At 39.4% G+C, this 26,604-nt stretch overlaps 1 protein-coding gene across 2 annotated transcripts in view; it reads right to left on the minus strand.

The window, feature by feature from the left end:
• Window positions 1-1,683: 1,683 nt before the first annotated feature.
• CERS6 (ceramide synthase 6) overlaps window positions 1,684-26,604 on the minus strand; it is a 145,113-nt gene continuing 120,192 nt past the window's right edge. Inside the window, exons 7-11 of one of the 2 annotated variants that reach the window (XM_075609159.1) lie at window positions 21,622-21,750; window positions 20,887-20,993; window positions 5,196-5,352; window positions 4,041-4,064; window positions 1,684-2,949 (exon numbers count right to left, since the gene is read on the minus strand). In XM_075609159.1, coding sequence (XP_075465274.1) covers window positions 2,791-2,949; window positions 4,041-4,064; window positions 5,196-5,352; window positions 20,887-20,993; window positions 21,622-21,750 — 576 coding nt within the window. In that variant the 3' untranslated portion in view covers window positions 1,684-2,790. The remainder of the gene's footprint in view (window positions 2,950-4,040; window positions 4,065-5,195; window positions 5,353-20,886; window positions 20,994-21,621; window positions 21,751-26,604) is intronic. The other variant, XM_075609160.1, reaches the window with a different exon arrangement.

Here is a 26,604-nt window from a genome sequence, read left to right on the forward strand (position 1 = left end):
CAGATGCAGGAAACGGAAGTGGAGGGAGTTCCACTACCAATTTGATGGGGCTGGCCGCTTGTCTTTTTCCTCAGCTCTGACACTCTCTTATGTGTTGGCATAACTCCAGTCAGTTATGGGACCTCTCCTCTTTTCTCTCTATACACTCTCCCTTGGTGACTTATTAATTAATTTGGCTTTGAGTATCACCTGTATGCAGATGATGTACAACTGTATCTAACCTCACAACTGGAGTACAGATTTGGGTCGGCAACAGTCTCATGGCAATCTCATCTTCTTGACAAATGTCAGTGTGTTGATCGAAACATTTGTCTGTGTGGATTAAAATTCCTTTTTTTTAATGAAGACCTCTGGAGTGCCAGTTCCTTCTTGTTTTAGGAGGATGTGCCCTGTATTATAGGTCTCCCCTGTGGGGGATGATCGCTATGCACCTGAGCCAGTTACATAAATCCAGTGAGTGCACCTAATTATTTCTTCGTCGTCTTCGTCTTCTTCTTCTTCTTCTCTCATCCTGGGGGCAGCAAGATGCCTCAAACTGAATACGTCAAAGACTGAGTTGCTCATAGTGTAAGCGAAATCAAGCCCCATTGTGTCTTTTACCATCCCAGTCAAAAACACTATAATCCTTCCAATTCCCCAAGCCTGTTGCTTAGGCATCATATTTGACTCTTTCTTTTAGCTATTGCTAAAACTTGCCACTTTCTTCTCTGTAACATTGCCAAAATTCAACCTTTTCTTTGTTTTTCTACTATTAAAATCTTAATGCCCTCCCTCACATTTTTCCATCTGGACTACTGTAATTTCACCTCACTGACCTCCCTACCTCACAGCTTTCTACCCTTTAATGTAGTCAAAATGATCATGCAAACTCTTTGCTTGCTCCCTATTCAATTCTCCATTCAGTACACAATTCGCCTTCTCTCCATAAAGGCTCTTTACTCCTTTTCCCTTCCTTTATCTCAGCTTTAATCTCTTGCGATACCCTACTTTCTCTCTACACTGAACCCGAGTCCGTCTTCTTTCCATAACTACAGCTTTCACGGCTACAAACCCTTCTCACATGCTGCACCCTACCTCTGGAACGCCCTGTCGCCCCGTACACGCCAAGCACCTTCTCTCTAAATTCAAAACCCAACTGAAAGCTCCCATTCAACAAAGCATTTCAATAGTCCTGGATGACCACTCCTCATACTCTGTAAGCTACAGTATGTTTTTATACGCCCTCTAAGCAATGTACTCAAATGTATACCTGCTGTTTCTATTTGTCTCTTCTTATGCCAATTGGATTGTGAGCTCTTCAGAGCAGGGACTCCATGTCTTCATGCACTTTTCTTCTCTGTATTATATTCTCTGTATTGTAATATTTGTAAAAAAAAAAATTGTAAAGTGCCATGTACCTGCTGGATGTTATAAAAATAAAAAAATATACATACATACAGTATAGCGATAATTAAAATGTGAATATAGGCTTCGGTAACTTGAAGAGTTCTAATTGTAGATGTGAACATTCCTTGTTTGTCAGTGCAACTATCTTAACAGTACATGTTCTATCCATACCCAATCAGAATAATGCAAATGTATTTGCCCTTTTTATCGTTTATCGTTTGATACACATACAACAAATCCTGATTTGCTTACTTGCTAGAAAAATGATACACAGATTCTTCAAGCAGTAGTGTTTTCAAGAGAATATAGTTTTATTTGTTTTTATCCATGTGTTCTTATAAATAACGTTAAGGGGAATCACTGGGTAATGCAGTACTTACACCCCCCTGAGTTTTACATGATTGGTGCAGTAGAGTACCTTATTGCTATAATTAGCGGTGAATGACATTATACTTTTTTTAATGCCCATGTATAAATTACTGGAAAACAAGGAAGCATTGAGTGTATGTTAGTTTGGATACACAATTTCTTAATGATCAAAGGCATCTGATATAGACTGTTAAACCACTTACAGATCTAGCCAGACTAACTGTTTGCACAGCCGTGAAAAGCCGCGGGATCATGAACGCTGCATCACGAGGGAAATCTCTCCTCTGGGGGTCCCATTCAGAAGAACAGACCCCCTGCAGACAGCCGCGGTTTTTACTATTCCTGGATCCACAAAATTGTATTTTTCCCCCCATGGTTTTGGGGACAGCAAGACTAGCTATATATCTGAGTTTAGTGACTACGGCCTGTAAATACGTTATGACTTATGATTCATACGACCTACGTTTCATAGAATGTTTTTTTAGAAATCTGACTTGAACCATGTATCGATAATATTAGCAGATGGTTTTGACACTAGCACAAACCTTTGATTTTACATTTGCGAAATTCAACGTGTGAGCTAAGTTATACCATAACACCTTAAGTGTACTGATAATCTGTATACAGTTGTTACGTTGACAAATTAAGCAGATGATTACTTATGCTGTAAGAATTGCTCTAAATGCAGACATACTGTAGGATCTCATCAATACCACCACCAAGAGAAAATAAGTGAAAAAGTACATCTTTTTACCTGAAAATTCAAAACAAATATAAAAATAAATAACATTTAGACTTATGAAAATGCTGTTCCCATTGCGTCAATTACTGAAACATATAGCATGCCTACATATATTGATTGGTATGCTTTCGGCATTCACAAAAAGAAAATATCGGCAGTGCACTATTAGAATGCTTTGATATTCCTAAATTGATTTCTGATGCAGAGATATACGAAGAAACTGCGTTCACACGTTACTAAATGTTTCCCATAGCAAACAGTTTGTTGTTCGATTGTGGAATTGTGTTTGATATCTAATGTTCCTCTGAATAAGTTGCTCCAATGAGGTATCCATTTATTCCATTGGCACTGTTTACACCATTGGTTGTGGCCCTGTGTGGATTTTTCATTCGTGGCCCTGAATCTTCCTCATCTGAGCTGGACTCGATATCGCTGCGGTCGTCCTTTGATACCTGGAACAAATGCAACAAGTTCTTATTGAAGATTTGGTCGAGACATTTAGTGTCATTTTTTACAGATGCAGTGGCCATTATTTTAACAAATCACTGCGCCGTTTTCGTATGCGCTGCTGTACTCCACTCGGCATTAATGCGGCCAATCGCCCCAGGCACTCGTGTTTATCGCGGTTGCTTTGTTTGAATTTCATGGATTGTGTGCAATTAAATGCAATGAAATGAATGAATTGTAATGTGTACAGTACTGTGCTACTGTGTCAATTTCAGATGTTTAAAAACCAGAACACTAAAACGCCATTTTATTCACTCGCGTCTTAAGGCGGTACGGTTGGAAGAAATCCCGCGCCATGACATGGGTATTCCGAGGTATACACCGCGTGATTTGTTAAAATAATGGCCGCTGCATCTGTATACAGGTGAAAAATTCTAAATGTTCTAATGAGGACAATTAAGGGAAACGTGAAAAATACTGTACCTGAAAAGCTTAATGACATGTACAACAGAACATTGAGTAGTAGAATAGAGCTGTGCATCAAAGACTATGCAAGACGAAGCTTCTGTTATTAGCTAGGTTAGGTAAGTTATAATTAGCCACCTAAAATACTGCTTTATATTTCAAACTGCAGCATTTATTATTCTGAATATTTCACGTGATGTACTATTCTGAACATTTCAGCTAAATGCACTATACTCCCTTCATAACCTTTTCTGTATACTGAAGAAGTTTGTTGCTATAAATTGCTCTTCTATTAGTTTACACAAACTTTACAGGGTATTTAATTTTGTATTTGCACTGTTATCCTGTGTCTGATTCAATCTCACTTAAATATCAACATCGCATTAAAACAGTGAGTCGTGTTGACCGGTTATGTTCAAATCATCACTGTTCAAATTCCACTAGCTAATACATAACAAAGTCATGTTAAAATAATGGATGATGCTTTTTATGTCCAGCATTTTAGTCAGTAGATTAACACAGAAATGACAGCTGCAAGACATTTTAGTGTCAATGCAGTTAAACGTACAGTACCAGCAGAACGAGTATGTTTCCAAATTGTATGTCTTGCAGCATAATCCGTGCAACTTACATGCAAAGGATTCCACTTTCCAGCCTTCCACGGTAGCACAAGGGAAAGAACACACACATCATGGTGAGGACGCAAAATGCAGGGGAGATGGTTTTTATAGGTTAACAACGTATATTTTGAATTTTTCCACAGCAATAAACAAGGAATAGATCACAAAGCAAATAACCAAAGCCAATAGCAGAAGTGAAAACGTATTAAGATACATATATGATAATGATGGAGATTCTCAGCACTCAAAATAAACGACAGTGCAACAACGGGTTTATGCCAAAGAATAAAGTCATATATTTGATATACAATATACAGCTCAACCCCTTTATAACGCTGTGCTTGGGGTCCAAAGAATCACATCGTGTTATAAGCGGATCGCGTTAGAAGTAATGTACAATTGTGTGCATTGTACAATAAAGTATTTAAGATACCAATAATTGTGTTGTAAAGTATTCATAAATATGAAAATTGGGAGCCACGCTGGCATCGCGTTATAAGCAGATTCGCGTTGTAACGGATCGCGCTGTATTACTTTATTCTCTGGCATAATCCCGATGTTGTACTGTCGTTTATTTTTAGTGCTGGGAATCTCCCCCCTTTTTCGATATTATTTTGTAGGAGGGTTAGGATCCCTCCATTATTCCCATGCACCACTAGAACATTTTACTAGTCATATCTTGCCTCAATTGAGTGCTGTCTAGACACCATATTTCTTATATCTGATAATGATGTATGATATTTAATCGATGAGTAAATGACCCATTAATTTGATCAAATGTGAGATCCACATGCTGTCCAGGGTAAATTACTAAATCTCCATCTCTTTAGAGCTGTGATTGTGGTTGAATATTTTGAAAGAACTAATAATTCTCATCAATGTAGTATTGAAGGGTGGATTAAATGAATATTGTATGTACTGTATATGCTAATAGGTACAGCTTTAGCAGACGTTATTTAATTGTAAAATCACTCACAGCTCTATTGAACTGCGAAACGCACGGTAAAACACGTGATGCAGTAACACATAATCGCACGGTAATGGGTGCAATAAGATCTGCTACATCTGCAGGACATCTCATATAGTGAACTTTATTGAGTATATGAATTATGTAGAAACAGTGTATGAACATTAATACAAAAATCATTTTGATAAGGTATTCTTACCTTGCCTTTTGAGATTGCTTTGAAGGCAATCTTGATTATTAGATAAGACCAAAACAAGTGCAGTAATTGAAGTAGCAAAAGCAGCAGGTTAAAGACCCACCAAGATGGATAAGGACCAACGATTTCCCAGCTTTCAAACAATGTTGTGTTTAGTATCCTAAAGTACACAGAGACAAAATGAATGTATATGTTTATTATGTGACTATAGCATCTACAGTAGGTTATATAGCAGGTGTTCTTGGGAGGCGGTTTATCTTTTACACAATACTAGATAAGATAAAGATATTAAAATATGCTTACCCAAAATATGTACAATACTTTGTTTGCCAGATGGCAGTTAGATATTAAAAACATGGGGGTTATTCATTACAGTGCAAAAATGAACTTTCAACTGTGCAAATAGGGTTTTAATAGCAATATTGTTTATATATAATTAGTACTGAATGCAGCAAGATCTCCCAGTCTGCACTGATGTTATATATTATTATACTATAGTATGCAGTGATGTGCATAGAATTTTTTAGGCACACTTCCTGCCACTTAAAGCAGGGGTGCGCAAAGTGGGGGCAGCAGAATTTCCTGGGGGGCAGCAGAATTTCCTGGGGGGAAGCGGCCGCTACAGAGGTCCCACGCTCTCCCCCAAGGCACTTAAATTACGTTCCAGGGGGATAGTGCGAGGCCTCTGAAGCTACTCCTACCTGATCTTTGGTGATGCATCGCCATGGTAACCTGCATCCAATTACGCCGCGGGGTCACATGATGTCATGTTGCCATGGCAACGTGACATCACATGACCCCACAACATCATTTGACGCTGGATCCTTGCAGGAGGGGGGGGGGGAGACGAGAGGTGAGAAGACAGGGGGGGGGGGGGCGCAGGGTCAAAACCTTGCACACCCCCTGGCTTAAAGAACACAATCAAATTTGATTCCTGAGGCACGAGGAGATAAAGGGACTTGCTCACGGACCGGGATATGAACCAGACTCTCCTGCTTCAAAACCAATATAATTGTTTTTAGGAGTGCTTTTACTCATTGAACCACTGCTTCAGCCAATCTTTTTAGCACAAGTGAATGACTAGGATCCGTGTTGTAAAGTGGGTGATGTATCAAAGTCTCCCAGCTAAAAAAAAGTGGTGCAAAAACTGCTGAGATTTTTTTTAAAGCATTCCATTAAAAACAGTTCAAAGAGATTTTGATACATAACTTCCAAAGTATTCTGGCTGCAGAACTGTTGCAAAAAACAAACAAAACATTTGCATGTTCTTTGCAACTGATTGATGCATCCTTTTATTCAGCTGATGTTGTCAAACAAGGCAGCAAGGGAATATCATTTCATTGTATCTCTAATCACAGCAGCATGCTCTCTATGAAAGAACACTAACAAACTGTGGGCCATGTGATGGTAGGGGCAGCCTTGCAAGCACGTTCAAGCGGCAATCCAAGTCGGCGATTTTGTTTTGCGATTAGTTTTTTTTTTACCATAGGGTTGAAGTAGGGGGTCTCCAGAGCTAAACCCTGTTAATTTCGACTTCGGGGACCCCCTGCTTCCATATTAGATGTCGGTAGCCACTCTGCTCAGCTAGCGGGGATCGCGTAAAGGCAGCTTTTCAAAGTTCTCGCGCCCTGCGGATCAATAGTAAGATGTGACATCATCCGGTGCGACTTCCTCTTGGCCCGGGTGATGCGGGAGCTTTGAAAAGCAGAGATATGTATCTCTGGAATCAGAAATTAATGGGGCTCAGCTCCAAAGACCCCCTGCTTTATACCTATGATAAAAAAAAAATCACCCAAAAAATGTGCTGGCTTGGATTTTTCCAGAAATACTACACCCCCCCCCCTTTTTTTTAATATAAGTAATGCATGTGACAGTATAGACTTCTACATTCTTGCCTAAGCTGGCAATGGTTTGGTGCTACTGTTATAAATCTGTCAAGATCCTGATTCTGTCCCTGACGAAATCGCTGCCTTCTAACTGTGTGCTGCAGTCTGTGAAATGCTGCAGCCGATATGTAACATTATATTACTAAGTGTAACACATTATTGTTACCGCTTTCAGAGTAAAAAAAAAAAAACGCAAAACGCAGAGTTCAAAAAGGTGTGTGTGAGCGCCTGTTTCGAAAGAGGAAGTGGATATGACTTTCTAAATGGTTGCTACAGCAAACAAACAATGATCAGTAAATAAAAAATCATTAAAAATGGGATTATCTAATACTACAGAATTGATTTATTTAGAAAAAATCATATAGGATGTTCACGTTTTGCTGCGTTAAGCCCGGTGGTTGCCCCTACCCATCAAGATGGCTACCCGTGCTACACTTTAACATGGCCATCTTATGTACAGTAGCTGTGTATTTTGCTGTTGTGTACTTTGTAACAAGACTCCATTGTGTTAATTTACTTAACCAGCCCACACACAATGACGTTTTGGGCTGTAATGTTATTTGGGATAGGTGAAATGCTTGGGAACACTAGGGAAGTGAGGAAGTGGGAGGTCTCAGGTTGGGGGAACATGTATTCCTAAAGCGGAAACCATTGTTAATCCGCCAACTCTGAGGCGTCTAACTTTGCGGGAGATATCTTGCTGAAACTGGGAACCGAAGCCTGGGTTTTAGCCCTGCCAGCTTGATTACAATTAGTCAGTTTGAATTTCCCACTCTTCTTAAGCCCACCACTGTGGGCAGTCCTTGATTGGTCCTGGGTACGCTAGCTAAGGCAGCACTCAGCACCTAGTGAGCTAGGATTCCCCCTGTAACCCTCTGTTTGGGCGAGTTAAGCTTATTTTGTGCATTTGTGTTGCTCTTCTTGGCTCCAGATGAAATAAACTCAGTTTATTTAACTCCTTCGTTGTGTCTGGTGCTTGGATCCCAGTGTAATCGTCTGGTCTTCTATAACCGGCCATATTCTGTGTCAGAAGACCCCTTACAGCCCTACTGTATTTAAGTGAATGGACCATACAGAGCCATTTTACCCAAGCCATGCTGGAAGTTTTTATAATTTTTTTTTATAGAATTGCACTGTTTAGTAAATGTCTCAGAGCTGCTCATGTTTCATGTTTGTATAACCCTTATCAATGCCACTGTTCTGGAACATACAAATTTATTGGTAGTAGCCAGATCATTTCTAGTAGTTAAACAATATAATCTATAACCACTAGATGGCATTTAGATCCAGGAAGTACAATAGAAACATCACAATTCTGTTCTTGGGAGATTTGCTCTCGTCATATAACAGTTATACAGGTTAGTAGTTCTTCTTCTATCACAGAGACCTGCAAAGCAATATGTTGTTAGCACCACCAGGAGCAAAAAGGTTAATCTACTAGTTCCTATGCTCCATTAACCACAGGATAGATAAATACAGAGCAATACAAAGTTCAAGCCAGCCATGTGTATTAATCATAACTAACAATATGTACACATTATTTATTTGTGACTCTTTATACCCAGTTCTTATACAGTATTTAATCATTTCATTGCTGTGGCTCTTTGTGCTAACAAACAAACCTTCCTCCCAGAGCAGCTATGCTTGTAAAGATGCATTCACTCTTACGCATACTGTAGATATTTTTCATATCCATTTTAAGCAGCAGTTCAAGCTGCCATTTTTTTCTCCTTTAATATGTGCATCAATACAATCCCCACAATGATAAGTAATTAGCTAAGTTGCCAATCAATCATTCTCCTGTGATCGATCGGCGAAGATTCGGCTCGGGGGTTCACTAAATGGCTGTAAGTGCAGCAGATGAGGACCAAAGATGCAAAGTTCTGTAGGGAATATCATGTGACCTGGGAGTCACTAGATACTGTACAATTGGTGAACTGCTAGAGAGAGGGCAGGACTCAGAAAGGGGTGTGCCAGTGTCTGTTTCAGAAGAGGAAGGGGATGTGACTTTGTAAATGATTGTTATAGAAACAAAAAATGCTTGTTGCATTATAATACATAAAAAATGTCATTTAGAGCTGTTAAAAAAAAACAAATAAAAGATGCTACAAGTATTTTCTCATAGTACAGAACGGATTTGTTCTGTACTATGAGAGGAAGATATCTTCAGATGCAGCTTCTCATATGAGGATACCTGGAGGTCCATAAGAGTTGGTTACTCTATATAAGCTCATTGCCTGATTTTCATGTGGAACTTGTGAGTGTACCATTCACAACATTACACTCACATTATAATTGTTTAAACTGTATTGCACTATTTTTTCTTTTCGTATATTCCTTTATATGTCCTTGGATCTATTTGCTCCCCGGAAATCTTCACTGTCAAACTATTTCAGGACCTTGTTTGATTCCTGTCTGGGATCAGCGTAATTTCCAGGGACTGTACATACATTTATTATATATATTTACACTTTATTCACTTCAACTCCATATGTTCACATGCACCATAAATTGATTATTTTCAATATATTCGTGCTATTTGCGCTTGCACCTGTTTCTTATATATAAAAAATGGATAGAGTACAGCTGGTAGGCGTATTGGTAGAAGGTAAAAATAATGTTTAATATTTCAAACTAATGTAGCACTGCTTCCACCAACCTCTGGGAGATTTTGCCAAGGCTCCAGGTCTGTGTAGTGCTTTGTACTGGTTTGGATCCAGGAGAGATGAGCTTCCGCGATGTTGTTGGGAACAGGACAGGCTTTTGGTGATCCTCAGGTTCTTCTCATAAGTGTCAGCGCCTCCAGTCACAATAGGCTCCAACAGAGCTGGAGGCAGTCCCTATCATGACAGTCTTTTCTCCTATACCTCTGTCCAATAGACTGCGACTTAAGCAGAAGTATATAAAAAGGGATCTTTATTTAGGCAGCCACTGCAGATGTCATTACAGCGTATGCCTTGTATTGGAGAATGGGTCCCAGACCCCTGGATGGTGCAATCCTTCTGGCAATAGTGAGGCCTTGTGCTGTGCACAGATCTTGGCTGCATCTCTCTACCCCAGACGGGGAAGAGCTCCACTCCTTACCCCAGGAGGAGAAGGGCTCGGACTGAAACAATTTAGACACTACCTCTCTAAGGCTCAGAGGGGAGGGCACAGGGCCTGCACCATGATTGGTTGTACACAGACTCCGATTCACCTCCACATCTGTAATTCAGAGAGGCAGCATGAGGAGGGGTAAACCCATAGGATAGCCTGTCACTGTCTGTAGCTATCAGAACTTACGTGACAGGAGGGCAGAAAGATAGCCTGGACCAGCAATGACTATACTAAAATAAAACGTGGACAAACAATTGTGTGTAGATTGTTTGATATATATCCACAGTAATATGTGAAACATGCACTTCGAAGTTAAACGTCACCAGGTCGTCTGAAAAAAAATCTGCTTATTAGCAAAAAACTCAAGTAAAGGGGCCATAGATAACCCGTGGGTGTATAGGTAGGTTGATGTCGAGGAAGAGAATAATCCTCACATGTTCCTCCAAAGAAGGGTTATGGAAGTACTACCAGGCAATGTATCAGAACAACGTACTTGTGCCTTATAGGTGAGAGGATCATACTAATGCTGTCTCTGCAGCACATGATTCAAGTCGCACGGCTGTTCAAACACTACCCTATGTTAGGGAAAAAGCAAGGGTACGGGTGGAGGTAAGCAACAAAAGAAGCAAATTCCCAAATGCTACATCCAATATGACAAAAAATACATAGTTATGTACGCAACTGTATGTCTTCTCATAAGTAAAGATCACTTAGTTAAACATTTACTCAACTCTTAGTTTGCAATGCCTTGCAGGTAATGTAATCTCCAAAGTGATGTCTGCAGGATTACGTGGTTCATAGATAGACCGTGGTCAGTATCAGGCATCTGATTAGTAATTCTGTGTCGATTCGGTGGTTATACCGTCCACTCATGGGTCTATCTAGGCCTACACCCCTACCCAACCCTGGCCCTTTCCCTAGCATAGGGTAATGTTTGCAGACAAGATTCAAGTCGACGGCTGGTCAGAGACAGCATTAGTATTATCAGCGTCCCCGTTACGTGTACTTTTATGAAGTTTTATGCTTTGAAGAAAAAAAAAGTTGAAGACACATTATTTAAAAAAAGCTAAACTCATTTACATGTATGTAGCGTTCATGTGCCCTTCTAAAAATAAATCTATTGACTGGTTTGAGCAATGGGTGCACTGGATCTTAGGAATCTATGCAATGTCCCCTGTGTTGCAAACTTAGATCACATATAACCTGAATGCTTTTGCATACTGTGCGTGAACAAATTATATAGCGATTTGATTAAGCAACCAGACCTTTCTTGTTATGCACTGTTATAACCTAATCCCACAGAAAAGCTTAGGGAGCCTGATTGTCTGCAGAAAGTTTAATTGAAAGGCTAACAGTTACGTTCTACCTTTTTCAAAGAGTCCCAATGAGGTTGGCGCTGAAACCAAATTAATGGTAATGCAAGGAATGTCATACCTGAGCAATTACGCTCTGATAACAGCTTGATCAGCTTTGCCAGAGGCCACTCTATACCGCCTTTGCCGAAGGAGTTCTTATGGCAACTGATGAATAAAGCCTCAGCCTCTTGCTATTTGCAATCACTGTGTGTGTTCACTATGTGATCTTTAGTAAATTACTTGTGGGCTCTGTACAGTATGAAACATTTCACATCATGCAGCAGATCAGTGAAAAGGTAAAGTAGTCTTTTAGTGATTTGCATAAATGCCAGAAAAAAATATTTATGAACCCTAAATGGTTCTTAAAGTAGCAAAACATGTAGCACTGCTGATCGTTCTTTTTATGACAGGTTTGAAGCAGGGTGTCGGTCTCCAGGGCTGAACTTTATTAATTTCAGCTCCAGGTAACCCCTGCTTCCAGAGCTACTTACCTTCGTAGAGGGTGCCGGTATCTCTCTGGAGTTTAAAATGTCCAGGTCATGCCGGCTAATAGGATTTCGCAAGGGATGAGGTCACGGCTTCCTATTGGCCCGTGTAACGCTTATGGACCAACTTTAAAAGTTTTGTGACTTTTTATACGCTATATTTAAATATATTGTGAATTTCCTTTTTCCTTTGCTAGTTAGGACACATATGCCATATATTATAGATTTAAAAAGGGGGTAATATATCTGAGTACATAAAAAAGGTTGGTAAAAGGCATGTAGTGTGTATCACACTGTTTACCACTCGGCTGTTAGCTGTAGATTCAGGTGCTTGCTTCCCTCTGCTGCTGCAGCTCAGTTGATTCTGGGGCAGGACGTCAGTCTTTTCACTCCCAAGGGGATTTCCCTTCATGCAGCCAGGTTCAGCAGCTGGTACTGGGGCTCGGTGAAATCGCTCCTGCTTCCTAGCCGATATGAAGCTGCTCCTGTACCTTGGCAGGTGTATCCTCTGCAGAGAGGTTAAAACGCAGCTTGCTGCTGTCTTCACAGCAGTGGTGGATTCAATAGGGAAGTTTGAACAGTCTTACAGAGTCTCTCACAAGTGTCCAAAACAGCACACAGGATGAAATAAAAACAGGACAGGCCAACACATAGACAAAGGCCAATGTAAGCAGATATAAGGCAATAGAATGTTACATCCAACTAGTTTCGTAGAATTAACTACTTCTTCAGGGAATAAATAGTAGTTAATTCTACGAAACTAGTTGGATGTAACATTCTATTGCCTTATATCTGCTTACATTGGCCTTTGTCTATGTGTTGGCCTGTCCTGTTTTTATTTCATCCTGTGTGCTGTTTTGGACACTTGTGAGAGACTCTGTAAGACTGTTCAAACTTCCCTATTGAATCCACCACTGCTGTGAAGACAGCAGCAAGCTGCGTTTTAACCTCTCTGCAGAGGATACACCTGCCAAGGTACAGGAGCAGCTTCATATCGGCTAGGAAGCAGGAGCGATTTCACCGAGCCCCAGTACCAGCTGCTGAACCTGGCTGCATGAAGGGAAATCCCCTTGGGAGTGAAAAGACTGACGTCCTGCCCCAGAATCAACTGAGCTGCAGCAGCAGAGGGAAGCAAGCACCTGAATCTACAGCTAACAGCCGAGTGGTAAACAGTGTGATACACACTACATGCCTTTTACCAACCTTTTTTATGTACGCAGATATATTACCCCCTTTTTAAATCTATAATATATTGTTGAATTTGCTTCACTATTTGGCGTTGTGCGCTGTTTTCTTTTGTTTCCCTTTTCTTAGTGTGTGTGGGGTGCTGAGCCACCCCTGCGTTTACAGCTGCAGACGCCATTATCCCCAACACGGTTATGTGGCACTTATTATTTAATGTTTAACTACCTCACTGTGGGAGTTGTGGTTTAATTTTTTATACATTTTTTATCACTAAATTGATGGTATAGTCACTGCACTGTATATATTTATACATTTAAACTTTATAGGTAGTTAGGTAGTAGCGCACAGTTTTGTTTTTTGTGTTTACATATGCCATATGCATCCGTTAACCTATAAAATTCTATGGTAACCAAAGTGCTGTAATTTTGTACAAAAGCAATAAATGGCTTCTGCAAAGATTGAAACGTCAACCTTAAAACATTGCTGCGGATGGGGTTGATAATTAAAAGACTCCTAACTTTTTGCGTAAAACAATGGTTCAGTAGCTGTGCCATTTCCCATTTATGTCAGTGAACCTGTTGCATACGTAACCCAGCTTTAATTTTTTTTTACATTAAGTTGTATATATATGGCTCTGCTCAGTCTCTCACGCCTTTTCAGGTGCTGGGTCCATGCTGGATGGGCGTGGATATGCAGATAGAATAATGATGTGTGCCAGGAACTATTATAGGACAGTACAAACAAGAGATTTAATTAGTCGTTCATAATGTTCGTCATAGAACAGACAGACTTCACTTCAGACATTAACTGGTGTCAATAATATGGTTCATTTGTGCTTCTTCCCCTGGTAGCTCTCACTCCTATGCTGGAAGTTACTTATGCTTGTTTCCCTTCGTATTGGTTACATTGGCAATCTCCTGCATAGCTCTAACTGCTGAAAATTGACCCTTTTATGCTGCAGTTCAGAGGGGTTTGTAGCATCAGTGGCTTATCCACTGACACTGTGTTAGCCTGCATTGTATTTTCTGGTCACTCGAATGTCTGTATTAATTGTATTGCAAGAAATGATAGAGCTAGAGATGGGTGAATGTGCCCAAATTTGTCGCGAATATTTTAAATTTTCTAGCAACATTCGATACATGGGGGGGGGGGGGGGGGCGGGTGGAGATAGAAAAATGGTACTAGAGTCCCAAGTGTTACATATATCCCCCCAGGCCCACCCATTGTGCATGTACAATGTGAAAATGCAAAAAAATATTAAAATAAATACCTCTGCAGTATAAAAGTACAGTATGTACCAATCACATGCACTTATTATATTTTATTCATTGTTGAACATTGTGTTCCAGGTCAGGATAATCCTAAAGTGAATAAAGGCTTCAAATCTAAGAAAGATCATTATTTACACAACTCTTCACTAATCTCCTATTTTTACTTATTAAAAAAGCGAAGGTTTTTCATTGTCAACGAGGGCCTTTTTTCAGACTCACTAGACTGATAAAAGTACATTACTTCAATAAATCATCCAAAAGTCAGCACTATTCATGTTTGATGTAATGTGAAAAATGCAATTATTTTAAGTTGCCTGTACAGTGTTCAGCTCTAGTACTGGTGTCTTTTAATTTAGCATCTACTGTCCGTGAAACACCTCAGTGCTGCAGGTATACAGTACTTAGAGTGTAATTTTTGATTACTAGAGTATTAGTTGGACCTTCATAATCATTGTAAAACAATAAGGCAATTTTTGTTTGTGGGGGGGGGAGGGGCGCGAGTGTCTTTTTTCCTGCGAGAGCCTTTTTTCCAATTTGTCGAGCCCTGGATATATGTATACAAACACTTTTTCAGATGTCATTTTGATCTGACACTACGTGAACATACAGCCCAAAACAGTAATGGAATTGTTGGAATATGAGAATATGAGTATATGAGAGCAGAAAGTATTGGTCAATACGGCTAAAAAGCGATGGTATCAATTCATACAAAGCTGCATTCAATCTGAAACCCCCAGTAGACATCTGTGTCACGCCAAAGGCGAACACCTGATGGGGATCCCCAAGAGCTGCTCCCCTCTGCACATAACCGGTGTGTTAAGGGTTAATCTCTGCGTTTGCTTATTTCTGTGTTTCGTCAGCCCCAACCTCTGGAATGCTAATGCCCCTGGAGGACAAAGGACTCTGAAACCACAGCTACATTCAATCTGAACCCCTCAGTCCACATCTTTGTCACTCCAAAGGCGGACAGCCTTTGGCACATTCGATGGGCAGCCAAAGGGTGTGAGCCTGTTTGCTGCTGTTTGTTGATGCTAAAATTGCTGTATTTCAATCTGAAACTCGCCAGCCCTTTTATCCCCTGTACCCAATTTCCAACTCTATCTTTCCATGAAATGTCTCTGAATTAACTGTATAACCTCTGTTCAATAAATGTAACCATGTATTGTTATAACTCTGTGCCCAGGACATACATGAACACGAGAGGTAACTCTCACTGTATTACTTCCTGGTAAAACATTTTTTATAAATAAAATTTAATGGTTCTTTCTGCATTAGCAAACATGATCTATAAACATTTATATATGTTTATAGCTTATACAGTATATTACTCTCATATGATAACAGAAAATCAATGTTATTAAAGTATCTGATACTATACTATACAATATCACTAATCATCCCCTGAACAAATTCTGTGTCTATTGTAAAAAGATCCTGTACCACACAATCTTTGCCATCTGTTTGGAAATGGTAGCATAGAACAGGTGTCCAAAGCAGTGTGTGAGGATACTCCCAACACTCACTTCTCAATTCAATGATCACATAACTGGACTGTTAACAGCTCCTCTTGTTGAGATCTCAGGGTGCTTAACAGAAATACAAATATGAAAGCTGAGATTTAAAATAGCTTTGACAACAGTACAATCCACAATGTTAACAGTTTCTTGCAGCCACCACCAATATATATATATATATATATATATATATAATCAAAAAATAAATAGATGATACCGTTCTGTGGCTAACGAAATGCTTTTATTTGTGCGAGCTTTCGAGATACACTGATCTCTTCTTCCGGCGATGTTACAATGAATGAAGCAAGCAATTTAGATTAGAGCACAACCAGAATCCTGAGGGCCTAACCTGCATGGGCATTGACAATCCGAAGTCAAATTGGCGTGGGGGAGACAGACTTGGCATTATATCCAAGTGAGAAAGTTATTGGATATATGTCCTTAAAACTCTGTCTCCCCTTGGCCTTAATATAGACTTCGATCTGGCAGCATTCTTGAAAGATCCTTAAAAAATTACACTACCGACACACTTTATTGAAGTGTGGTCGGTACCGCAAGCCGGGAAATCTCCCGGCTTGCTAGTGGCCGCCCCTCGGCGTGCCGCGCGTCATAGACGCGCGGTCACGCTTCATCGGGAGCGTGCGCCCCCTGCACGCGCGTCCAGGGGCTCCCCGAGGGAGCCCTGGTGTCCCGCGATCGCGGGACAGCGGCAGGGGGTTCCGGGGGACCCGGCGGACCCGGCAGCGGTAGGGAGAGCGCCCCGATCGGAGGGCGCTCTTCCGCTGCTTCGGCGCGCGCCCGTCACACTCGGGCGCGCGCCAGGCTACTGCTGCGGCACAGAACGGGCAAATGCTCGAATAAACTGTGCCGCAGCAGTAGGATGTCCAGTTTTGACTATTTTTTCATCTTTTATCTTTATTGAGTTTAGCAACCACCACGTTATCCTTTTATTGCTTTTATTGTTTTTATTTGTTCTAATGTTTTTTATGAAAGATATGTCAGTTAAGGTACACTTAACCCCAGCAGCTTTCCTGTTCTGTCGTTTAGCCCGCTTGTGTCCTTAATGAGCTGTCTTTCTTAAGACATACGCCCATTAGTGGGCGAGTCTATCAATTATACTCTATATTTAACAACACCAAGCTCCAACATCCCCTGAGGAAGTGACACAACGTCACGAAACGTAGGGAGGAGGAGCTTAGTATCCCACGTGTGTGCCCATCCAATGCTGAACCCTTCCGGCGCTCAAGAGGGACCCGCGCTGCTGTCGTCATCAATCGGCGAGTTGTGCACGACTGTGTGGGTCCCTCGTCTAGCCGGAGTGGAAGCAGGCTGCGGACGGCATCCGTTGGCTATATCCTCTACCAATACAAATTGTAAGTGTTGGTAGTATGTTTGTTTTTAATGTAATAAAGTGTAATTACGTTTTACACTAGGCTGTGTTTATTTCTCTATACGCTTGCTGTGGCGGCTTATGCTGGATCCGTGAGGGCACCATCAAGTACAAGAGAAATCACCCCGTTTCAACCACGTGGGGTTCGTGGATATCGAGGTGGACACGCAGCGCAGCACAGATTCTATCCCTTGAATAAAACAAGATTCTATCATCTCAGTTAGGGCTGTGGTTCTTTATATACTGCGCAATTGGTGTTTCTTTGTTGTTTCATTACAGAGACCATCTGGATCACATTCTGAAGATTATCCAAGCTATTCAGAACTGTATTGGTTAACCCACCCAGTGCCAGGACTGCCTTTTCCATCAAGGACTGTCTATTGGATCAAGGTATTGTGGACTTTAACTCACTAGCGCCAGGGATTTAGCTTTTTGTATATGTATAGGCGCACTTAACACTTTCTGACTATTTGTTGGGTTCTTGCGTAACTTAGGTGATCAGAGATATACTACTGCTCAGTCTCCTACTCTACAGGTGACCCTCGCTATATGACGGTCCGTTATCCGTCGAACGGCTTATCTGACACCGGATAATGCATTTCGCTGAACGCATTATCCGACGTCAGAACCGCTTATCCGATGCACATTGAAAAACATAAAAAAGGAAGGTAGCAAGCAAAAATTGCAGGGGTGCTAAAGCCTGTGTATACAGTTCAATACACAAAACATGCAATAATTGGTATATGGCAAAGTACACCAAAATAATGTACTTTGCCCTTTGCCTATTATTCCTTTTCTATATATACTTAACTCAATTGTACCAATCGTGTTAATAGTTAACAACTTTATTTGTTGAGATGTCAAAATATATATAGTTTATATAGTAGGTATTTCGGCATAGAGATGTGTTATTTTAAAACCATTATCTGTTATTTATTTATAGATCTAGACTACATGACAATGATTTTTCCCCCCTCAAATTCATATGCAGTAGTCTCTGTTATCTAAAACCAAAACCCGAAAGTTTTTAGAACCAAAACCAAAACATGGGGTCTCTACTTAATATAACCCATTACAACTCCCATTATATTTTTTGTAGAAAACAAAATACACCAAACCATTAAAGTTCCCAAACCTGGAAAGAAAGGGAAGTAGTTATGGAACGGCTGCAGTATTTCGACACCTGTGGGAAGTAGTATTTATTTTATATCTCATTAAATGTGTTGTATTAGTAATACCAAATAAGTATACATGGGAAGGATGTTGATCCAGGGATTAATCCGATTGCTAATTCTTGGAGTCAGGAAGGAATTTATTTTTCCCCGTATGAGATATCATTGGATTATATGACTCTGGGGTTTTTTGTTTGCCTTCCTTTGGATCAATAAGTATAGATATATGATAAAATATCTGTTGTCTAAATTAAGCATACAGTAGGTTGAACTTGATAGACGGAAGTCTTTTTTCAACCTCATCTACTATGTAACTATGTAACTATGTAATTGGAGATAAGCTTTTGGGTTTGCATCTGAAATGCTCTTAAACATATGCTAAATTCTGAAACAAAAATTAAAGAGATGCTAGGAACAACAGGAGGTTGACTTAAAAACTAAGCATGCAAACCAATGCCTTAAAATATTAATTGAAGCAACTATATCACAGAAAGATTACGATTGATAGTAATACAGTGTGACTTAATGTAAAGTCACTCACACTTAAATGACTCACACATAAAGATCACTCCTACAACTCCAAACTTCCTGTAATGTAATTTGCAATACAAGTAAAATGAGTAGTTGTCCAATATATAATAATAATAGAATATATACAGTATAAAGGAACCTCACGTGCTTCTTACAGATTTCTTCTTCTCATGAGCCCTAATTATCAGATGCCTCCCAAGTAGAGATAGGTGAATCCGGCAAAATCAGTTTTTCCGGATTTTCGCTGGTGTTACCCCCAAAATCCATTTCGCGGTGTAAAATCCCCCAACAGATTTGGGCGGTTTTGAGTACAACCCATGGATGGATTTGTAGAATTCAATCTGCGTATTCAACAATCCGTTGTGCGGATTCTTAAGAATTCTATCAAATGCGTCGACGGGTTGCGGAATACGCGGAGTGTATTGGTAATAATAATAAAAAAATCTGCAAACCACCATTTTTCAGATTGAGCCGCTGAAATCCGCGGACCAAAGGCACGGCCAATCCACTTCGGATCTAAATTCCCCCCAAAATTTCGCCCATCTCTATTCACAAGCACAGAGAAAGGCCAGCGGGTTAAAGCTGCAGTTCAGTCAATATCCTGCATGTGTGTTTTTTTTAATAAATCAGTTCTGTAGTAAGAAAAAATACTTTTAGCATTTTCTGTTTTTAAAAAAACAACTTTGGAAGACCAATTTTCTTGTATTCTATTTTAACAGCCATTTGCTAAGGCACTGCCCCTTCATGTCCTGTCACAAGCCCTGGCACACCCCTTTGTCAGCCCTGCCCTCCCTCTAGCACATGTCAGTGCAGGATTGCTCATGAATATTCATGAGCTTCCACTGACAGACAAGCAGAATATAAACAGATCCTTCACTAATTATATCACCAAATTTCAACCTATCAATACATGGAGAACGAATTGACCTGCAGCTATACAGTTCTTTAGGTAATTAGAGATTGCACACATAAAACTATTGAAATTAAAAAAAGACTGAACTGCAGCTTTAAAGATGCTGTATAGCTATGAATACATACACGCACTAAGTATAATATCTCTCCAAGTTCCTCTCCTTAGCATAATGTGTTCGTCCATTAGATTGCTAATGATGCTACCTGAAAAAACAGGACAGTGGGTGACTGAAAACTTTTAATGATATTCTTAAATTCCAATGGATCTTTTGAAAAGCCCCCAACTATCAGAATATTATTGTAAGGAAGTTGATGTGAAATGTGTTTTACTCACTGACACTTACAATGTACTTACTACTTTCACAGTAAACTGTTTCATAGGATGAATATGTAATTATCAATACTCTAATATATGCCAATGAAGAAGTTATTTTAGTAAAAATATAAAAGCAGAATAAAATCCTGTTATAAGGAGAAAAATAGCAAAGTACAGTCAAATAAGTTATTTTAATGGAAACAAAAATGTACACTAAGTCAGGGGTGCTCAACTCGAGTCCTCAAGTCACCCCCACCCCAATAGGTCAGGTTTTCAGGATATTCTAGCTTCAGCACAGATGGCTCAATCAGTCCCTGCTTCTGCACAGGTGGCTCAAATAGAGTATTAGTACTAGAGGAGTACTCAATTAGAGAGGGTGCTGATTGAGCCACCTGTGCTGAAGCTGGGATATCCTGAAAACCTGACCTGTTGGGGGGAGAGGGGGGCTTGAGGACTGGATTTGAGCACCCCTGCACTAAGTAATACAAGGAAAGCAAAAAACTACCAACAGCGTTTGGTAATTATTGTCGTGTCATTATTAATTTACAAACATAATTCTGTTTAGTTTCGGGCTTACTTACCAGAAAGGAAATACACCAAGCCTTGCAATAAAGAAGGCCAAAGCAAACATGACAAAAAGAAGGTCGCACAATTTTTGACACTTGGAATAATTGGCCATTTTGGCCGCCTAGAATGGAGAGAGAAAAAAGGTTGTTGTAATCTGAGAGCTGATAAAAATTAATGATCAACGATTCTTTTCTTACAACATATTGGGGGTTGTGCATCGAAATCTCCTAGCTGCAAATTTGTGTCAAAACTAGAACAAAAAAAAAGGGTACCAAATTTATCAAGTGAAAAAATGTTTTCTTTGCTGTTTCATAAACTTGGTGCACTTATTGGTACAGTTTTACCCCCCTTTGCAGCCGAGAGACCTTGATATATGACCTGCTAATCTGATTGTTTTAGCTTTCATTCATACACTAGAAGCAAACGTTACAATGTGCTCTACGAAGGATCTTGATGTGGCCATTAGACTCTCTGCTCCTGCTAATTACTGTACATTCTAGTTGCTTAAGTAGCAAAGTGTACTTTTTCACACAGAAACTCACTGCTACAGTAAGTTAAAGTAATGTAAATAGATATGGTACAGATATTACAAATCCTTGCAAAATGTTAAAATATAGTCATTTTTAAAGCTTTCCAATGATTGAACATTACATTACAAAAAGCTTGTGGGCTGGCCCTTCTACTTTCAAAAGTTTTCTGATGTGGCCTCTTTGGAGAACAAGTTGAAAAGCCCTATCTTACAGTCTCACCTCTAGTAGAACATCAGCCACGTCATGAAGGCACATCACCAAGGTACCTACTCGTACCATGTTGTTTACATAAGAAAAGGTGATCAAAGAAATTGTTGCAAGGTGGTGAAGAACCATCATCCCAAAATCCTAAAAAGAGAACAATGACATCTAATGAAGAGATCACAGAGAACAAAGGGAACTTTTGCCAGTAATGTAACCTGAATCACAGTTCATGCATTGTAAATTTGATTATACAGATATTGTGCATATACGAATGCACTTAATTTAAAAAGAAGAAGAGAACAAAAGGATTCTGTATTGTCCAGTTATGTAAAAAATCACATTGAAAGTAATTATTGAGAAGGAAATTAAATAATAAGGAACATAAGAATTCTCAATGGACCAATCTAATATAGGTTCCCACGAGCCTGATCCAGTCTCTCAAACATCACAAAATATGAATGATATTGTAGGTGCTATTGGATATTAGATATTTGTCCCCCCAAAAAATAGAATACAAAATGTGGGAAGCACTCATAAGAAAACGAATTAAAAGACCACATATAAAGTCAATGGCCCGGATACATCAAACATCGATAAGGAAAAGTGGAGATGTTATCTCCAAAATTAGTCATTGTTTGGTCAACATGCATGCAGTACCCTTGTTCTACCATAAATTGGTAAATTTCGATCTGATGAGTTAAACAAGATCGCTACTAGAAAAAATCATACAATTAGTATTTTTTTTTTTTAGTAAAATATGCATTTGTTCCATTTTCTTGCAGACCAAGCAATATCGGCAACTTAGCTAATTACTTATCATTGTGTGGATTGTATTGATGCAAATATTAAAGGGGGGGGGGGAAATCCATCAGCTTGGACTTTGTCCTTGGTTGGGAGGACTGGAAAGACTGCATCTGGATAGATAGGATCTCTCAAGGAATACCACAGCACCACTCCTAAGCGTTTCGTGGCATTGTCCAATTCGTCAGGGAGTAGTGGTTCTGTGTTCAAACCTGCATTAAATATGGCAGAACTTGTCTTATTGGTAAATTAAAAAATTGTTTGCAGGAGAGATGGTAAATACAATCAAACATGTGTAGAATACTAATAATAATAATTATAACAAATATCATAATGTCTGGACATACTGTATCATTAAATATGTGGTAAACTAAATAAAAAAAAGAGGGGACAACTACCTATAACTACTACCTAACTACAGGGCTAAAAATGTGTAAATTGCGAATAAGGTACTGAACAAGATCAAACATGAAGTATACTAAAGAGTGTGAATATACAAGTAATATACCTAAGTTATAAGCAATGAACCAAGAGAACATGTTTCTATCTGTAATATATATAAGATATATTATATATAAAAGATATATTTATAGTCGGATGGAAATACTATTACTAATGATGGTATATGTTCCAGAAAAGCACATTTAAAATGTTGTTTAATTTTATTCTTATATGGTATGTGATTAATAATCTTGACATTCCATTTCCCCATATTAGGGGGTGCGCCCACCTCTACGTGCAGAAGAGGGCAGCGGGTGGATGTAGAAGTGTTAGCAGGAGTAGTAGGAGTTGACACAGGTAGTGTTTCTTCACATGCAACATGGTTTTTTTGGCCTCATTTAAAAGGCTGCATGCCTGGTAAATACTACAGTACAGTATGTAGTATTTCTGAAGATATCTTTGTCATATTGGTTCCCAAACGGTTATGTGAAATATACATTTTTTTCAAGTATGGCACTATTTGCCTTAATGGCCTGGAGACGTTCTTTTTTGGATTTTAATTACCTGCCTCGTCAATTTTTGATCCAAAGCAGCTGTTTCTTTGCACGTGTCTGTGTGAGTCCGAAAGCTACTATTCACCTGTGCTACATCTTGGTGAAGGAGAGCAAGTTGACGAATCAGTTGCTTCCGATGCATAACTTGCGCTAGGTGGAGCTGCATGGTCTCCTCGGGAATGCTCATCACTGCTGAATGTGGAGCTACAGGTTGCTGTTGAAGAGGAGACACTTTTCTGGAGCTGGGAGATCCGAACCGCGTCTTGGCAATGGGGATCCAGAATAATTATATGTCCTGTTATTGATGTTACTAGAGTTTACTATGTATTAGTGCCATACTGAATATGTATGCCTATTATACTCAGTGTCCTTGAAGGCTAGACACCAGTAATATGCAAGTGTCCAAATCAAAGATAGTGTACAATGTAGAAATGTATCGCTTAAAACTGTCCTTCTTTGTTAAATGACCTTGGACTCACTTAACTAAAATAATTATGTATTTGAAAAAAAAAACTCATACTGAAAAATTAGAGCGTAGCATGTCGCTCTCTACAATGTGTCGCTGTCTAGAAAACTTGATACCCTCTACAACTCAATATGCCACTTTGCCCTCCAATGCAACTACAACACAGATCACTGCAAAATGCTCAAAGAACTAGATTGGTCATCACTTGAGTCTAGGTGCAAAGTTCATCTTTCCTATCTTGCCTTCAAATACTTTCTGGGCAACCTACCAGTCTATTTGAACAAGCTCCTCATCCCTACCACATGCAGCACTTCTCATCTGAGATCTGACTCCAAAAGACTGTTCATGGTCCCACGGGTCAACAAAGTATCCGGCTGCTCCTCCTTCTCTCACTGTGCACTCCACAACTGGGGGAGCAGGGACTCCTCTTCCTAAATGTTACTTTTATGTCTGAAGCACTTATTCCCATGATCTGTTATTTGTATTATTTGTTATTTATAGGATTGTCACGTGTATTAGTACTGTTAAAGCGCTGTGCACATTAATGGCGCTATATAAATAAAGACATACATACAACTGGAACAATTTACCGGAGACTCTCACAGCCGCCACGAGTCTAAGTTCTTTCAAAACTAAAACTGTCTCACATTTTAATCTGGTCTGTAACAGTTACATACGCCTATAACATATATTATCTTTAACTGTACATGCAATGTTTGTATATAATGTATAACCCTGTTTAATTAATGTAACTATGTAGTTGTAACCATGTATATGTCATCATAACGCTTTGCCCAGGACATACTAGAAAACGAGAGGTAACTCTCAATGTATTACACAAAACCGACTATCAGTTATGCTTATATGATCTTTTGCTCCACAGAAAAGATAAGAAGACACCTCTGAAAAAAATATATGATTTTATCACTGACAAGTACCCATTACATGTAAACGACCAAAAATCCTAGGAGAATTATGTTTGACAAATCCTAAGCATTAATGATTGCTTTATTATAATAGCAAGCGCCGGCAAGGGTACTGGACACTGCACACATCTTTGATTGGTATGTTGAATTACACCACCTTTAAAAGTACTGTAGAAGGAGAAATAGATTCAATAGACATGTCCTAAACCAAAAACGATCACGCCGATATAGACCCACCTGAGTACCTGTCCCGAGCCAACTACATGATGCCAGAGGACTATATGATGCAGGCGACAACATGACTCAATACCATGATGGGGCCCATGAACTCTGCAAACTATATGAACCTATATCCCAACGTCTACTATGGGATCAATGGGTTGCTGCCACCCAATTTTCAGCCTGTGTATAAGCAAGGTAAATGTCACTTTACAAAGAACTATCATTCACAAATGACACGCATATGCGTTACATAGACCACACATGCGCCTATATTGAAACACAGATTGTATTTGCATTCCATAGACAACACATGCTCCTACACTGTAAAGACCCGCATGCGTATAGACTGTGTAATGTACTTTAAAGAGGCAATACAAGCTTGTTAATTTTTTATAAACAGGATTGAAGCAGGGGGATCCCCAGAGCTGAACCACATTGATTTCAGCTCCGGAGAGCCCCTGCTTCAAAACAGTGGAAAAGTGAATCTTGACAGGTTCTCAACCAATATTATTTTTGTAATGAAAATAGTCTTTAGAGGGCTTTTGTGGTGTTGGCAATAGAAAACAACGAGCAAACAAAAGTTATAAAGTTAATAGTGGGATCAAGAAAATATAACCAAAATGGGGTAATTGGCACTGTTAGCTCATGTTGGTTTGATACCAGGTTTTGTTTCTTTTGCTAACAATATATATACTCATAACTCATATTACTTCCTTAACCTTAGTTGCTTGAACGTAATGGAAAAAGTTCTCTCCAAAAAATATAAGAACTGTCAACAAGATTAGAAACCCCAATCCGATAACCTTATGATGTGAACCCAAATAGTTTCCTCACTACAAAAGCCATCAAGATGTATAGTACCACTAGGCTGTATTCTATTTTTAATTAAACAGCCTCAGCAGTATTTGTTATCCAGATAAAGGGGAAACTGAAATAATTCCCTTAGTTAAAATTCTTAAGTGATGCAGGACAGAAACACAGAACTCCACACACTTCCAATGACATCTTCCAATCAATATCTTCCCAGTGGTTATTTAACCATAAAGTGGCAGAGCTTATTCACAAATCCACGCCAGGAGCGCCATACTCAAGATCGCTGAAGTGAAAGGGCTCTTGTTGCAGTAGCTTTGTGAAAAAGGCTCGGCATATTTTATTTTGTCACATTAGAAGAAATTCCACGACCAACATTCAGATCTGAGAAATTAAACACAGAAACAGCTTATAATAGATATTATATTACAAATAGAGTAGGATTGAATTCGATAACTGGCTAGCAAATGCACTGTAGAGTTACTTTAACAACTTAGTAAAATGATATTACATGTGTGAATTATCAACCCCTTTAGGGTCTATGTATGAAGCATCGCTAAAAGTAATTTCATGGCAAAACTGACGCAAAGAAGAATTGCAAACTCACGCGTCTTTTTGCACAAATAAATAAATGATGCTATGCGTGAGCGTGATGCACACCATACAAAGAATAAGAAAATGTGTGCCAGGCATAAGAACATGAATAATAACATACCAACTATGCCGCAGATGATTTTAGGTGAGAAATGTAGTGTGATGCAATGCACTCTTTCAATTC

This window comes from Ascaphus truei, chromosome 7, assembly GCF_040206685.1.
Source record: "Ascaphus truei isolate aAscTru1 chromosome 7, aAscTru1.hap1, whole genome shotgun sequence".
Classification (NCBI taxonomy): Eukaryota; Metazoa; Chordata; class Amphibia; order Anura; family Ascaphidae; genus Ascaphus; species Ascaphus truei.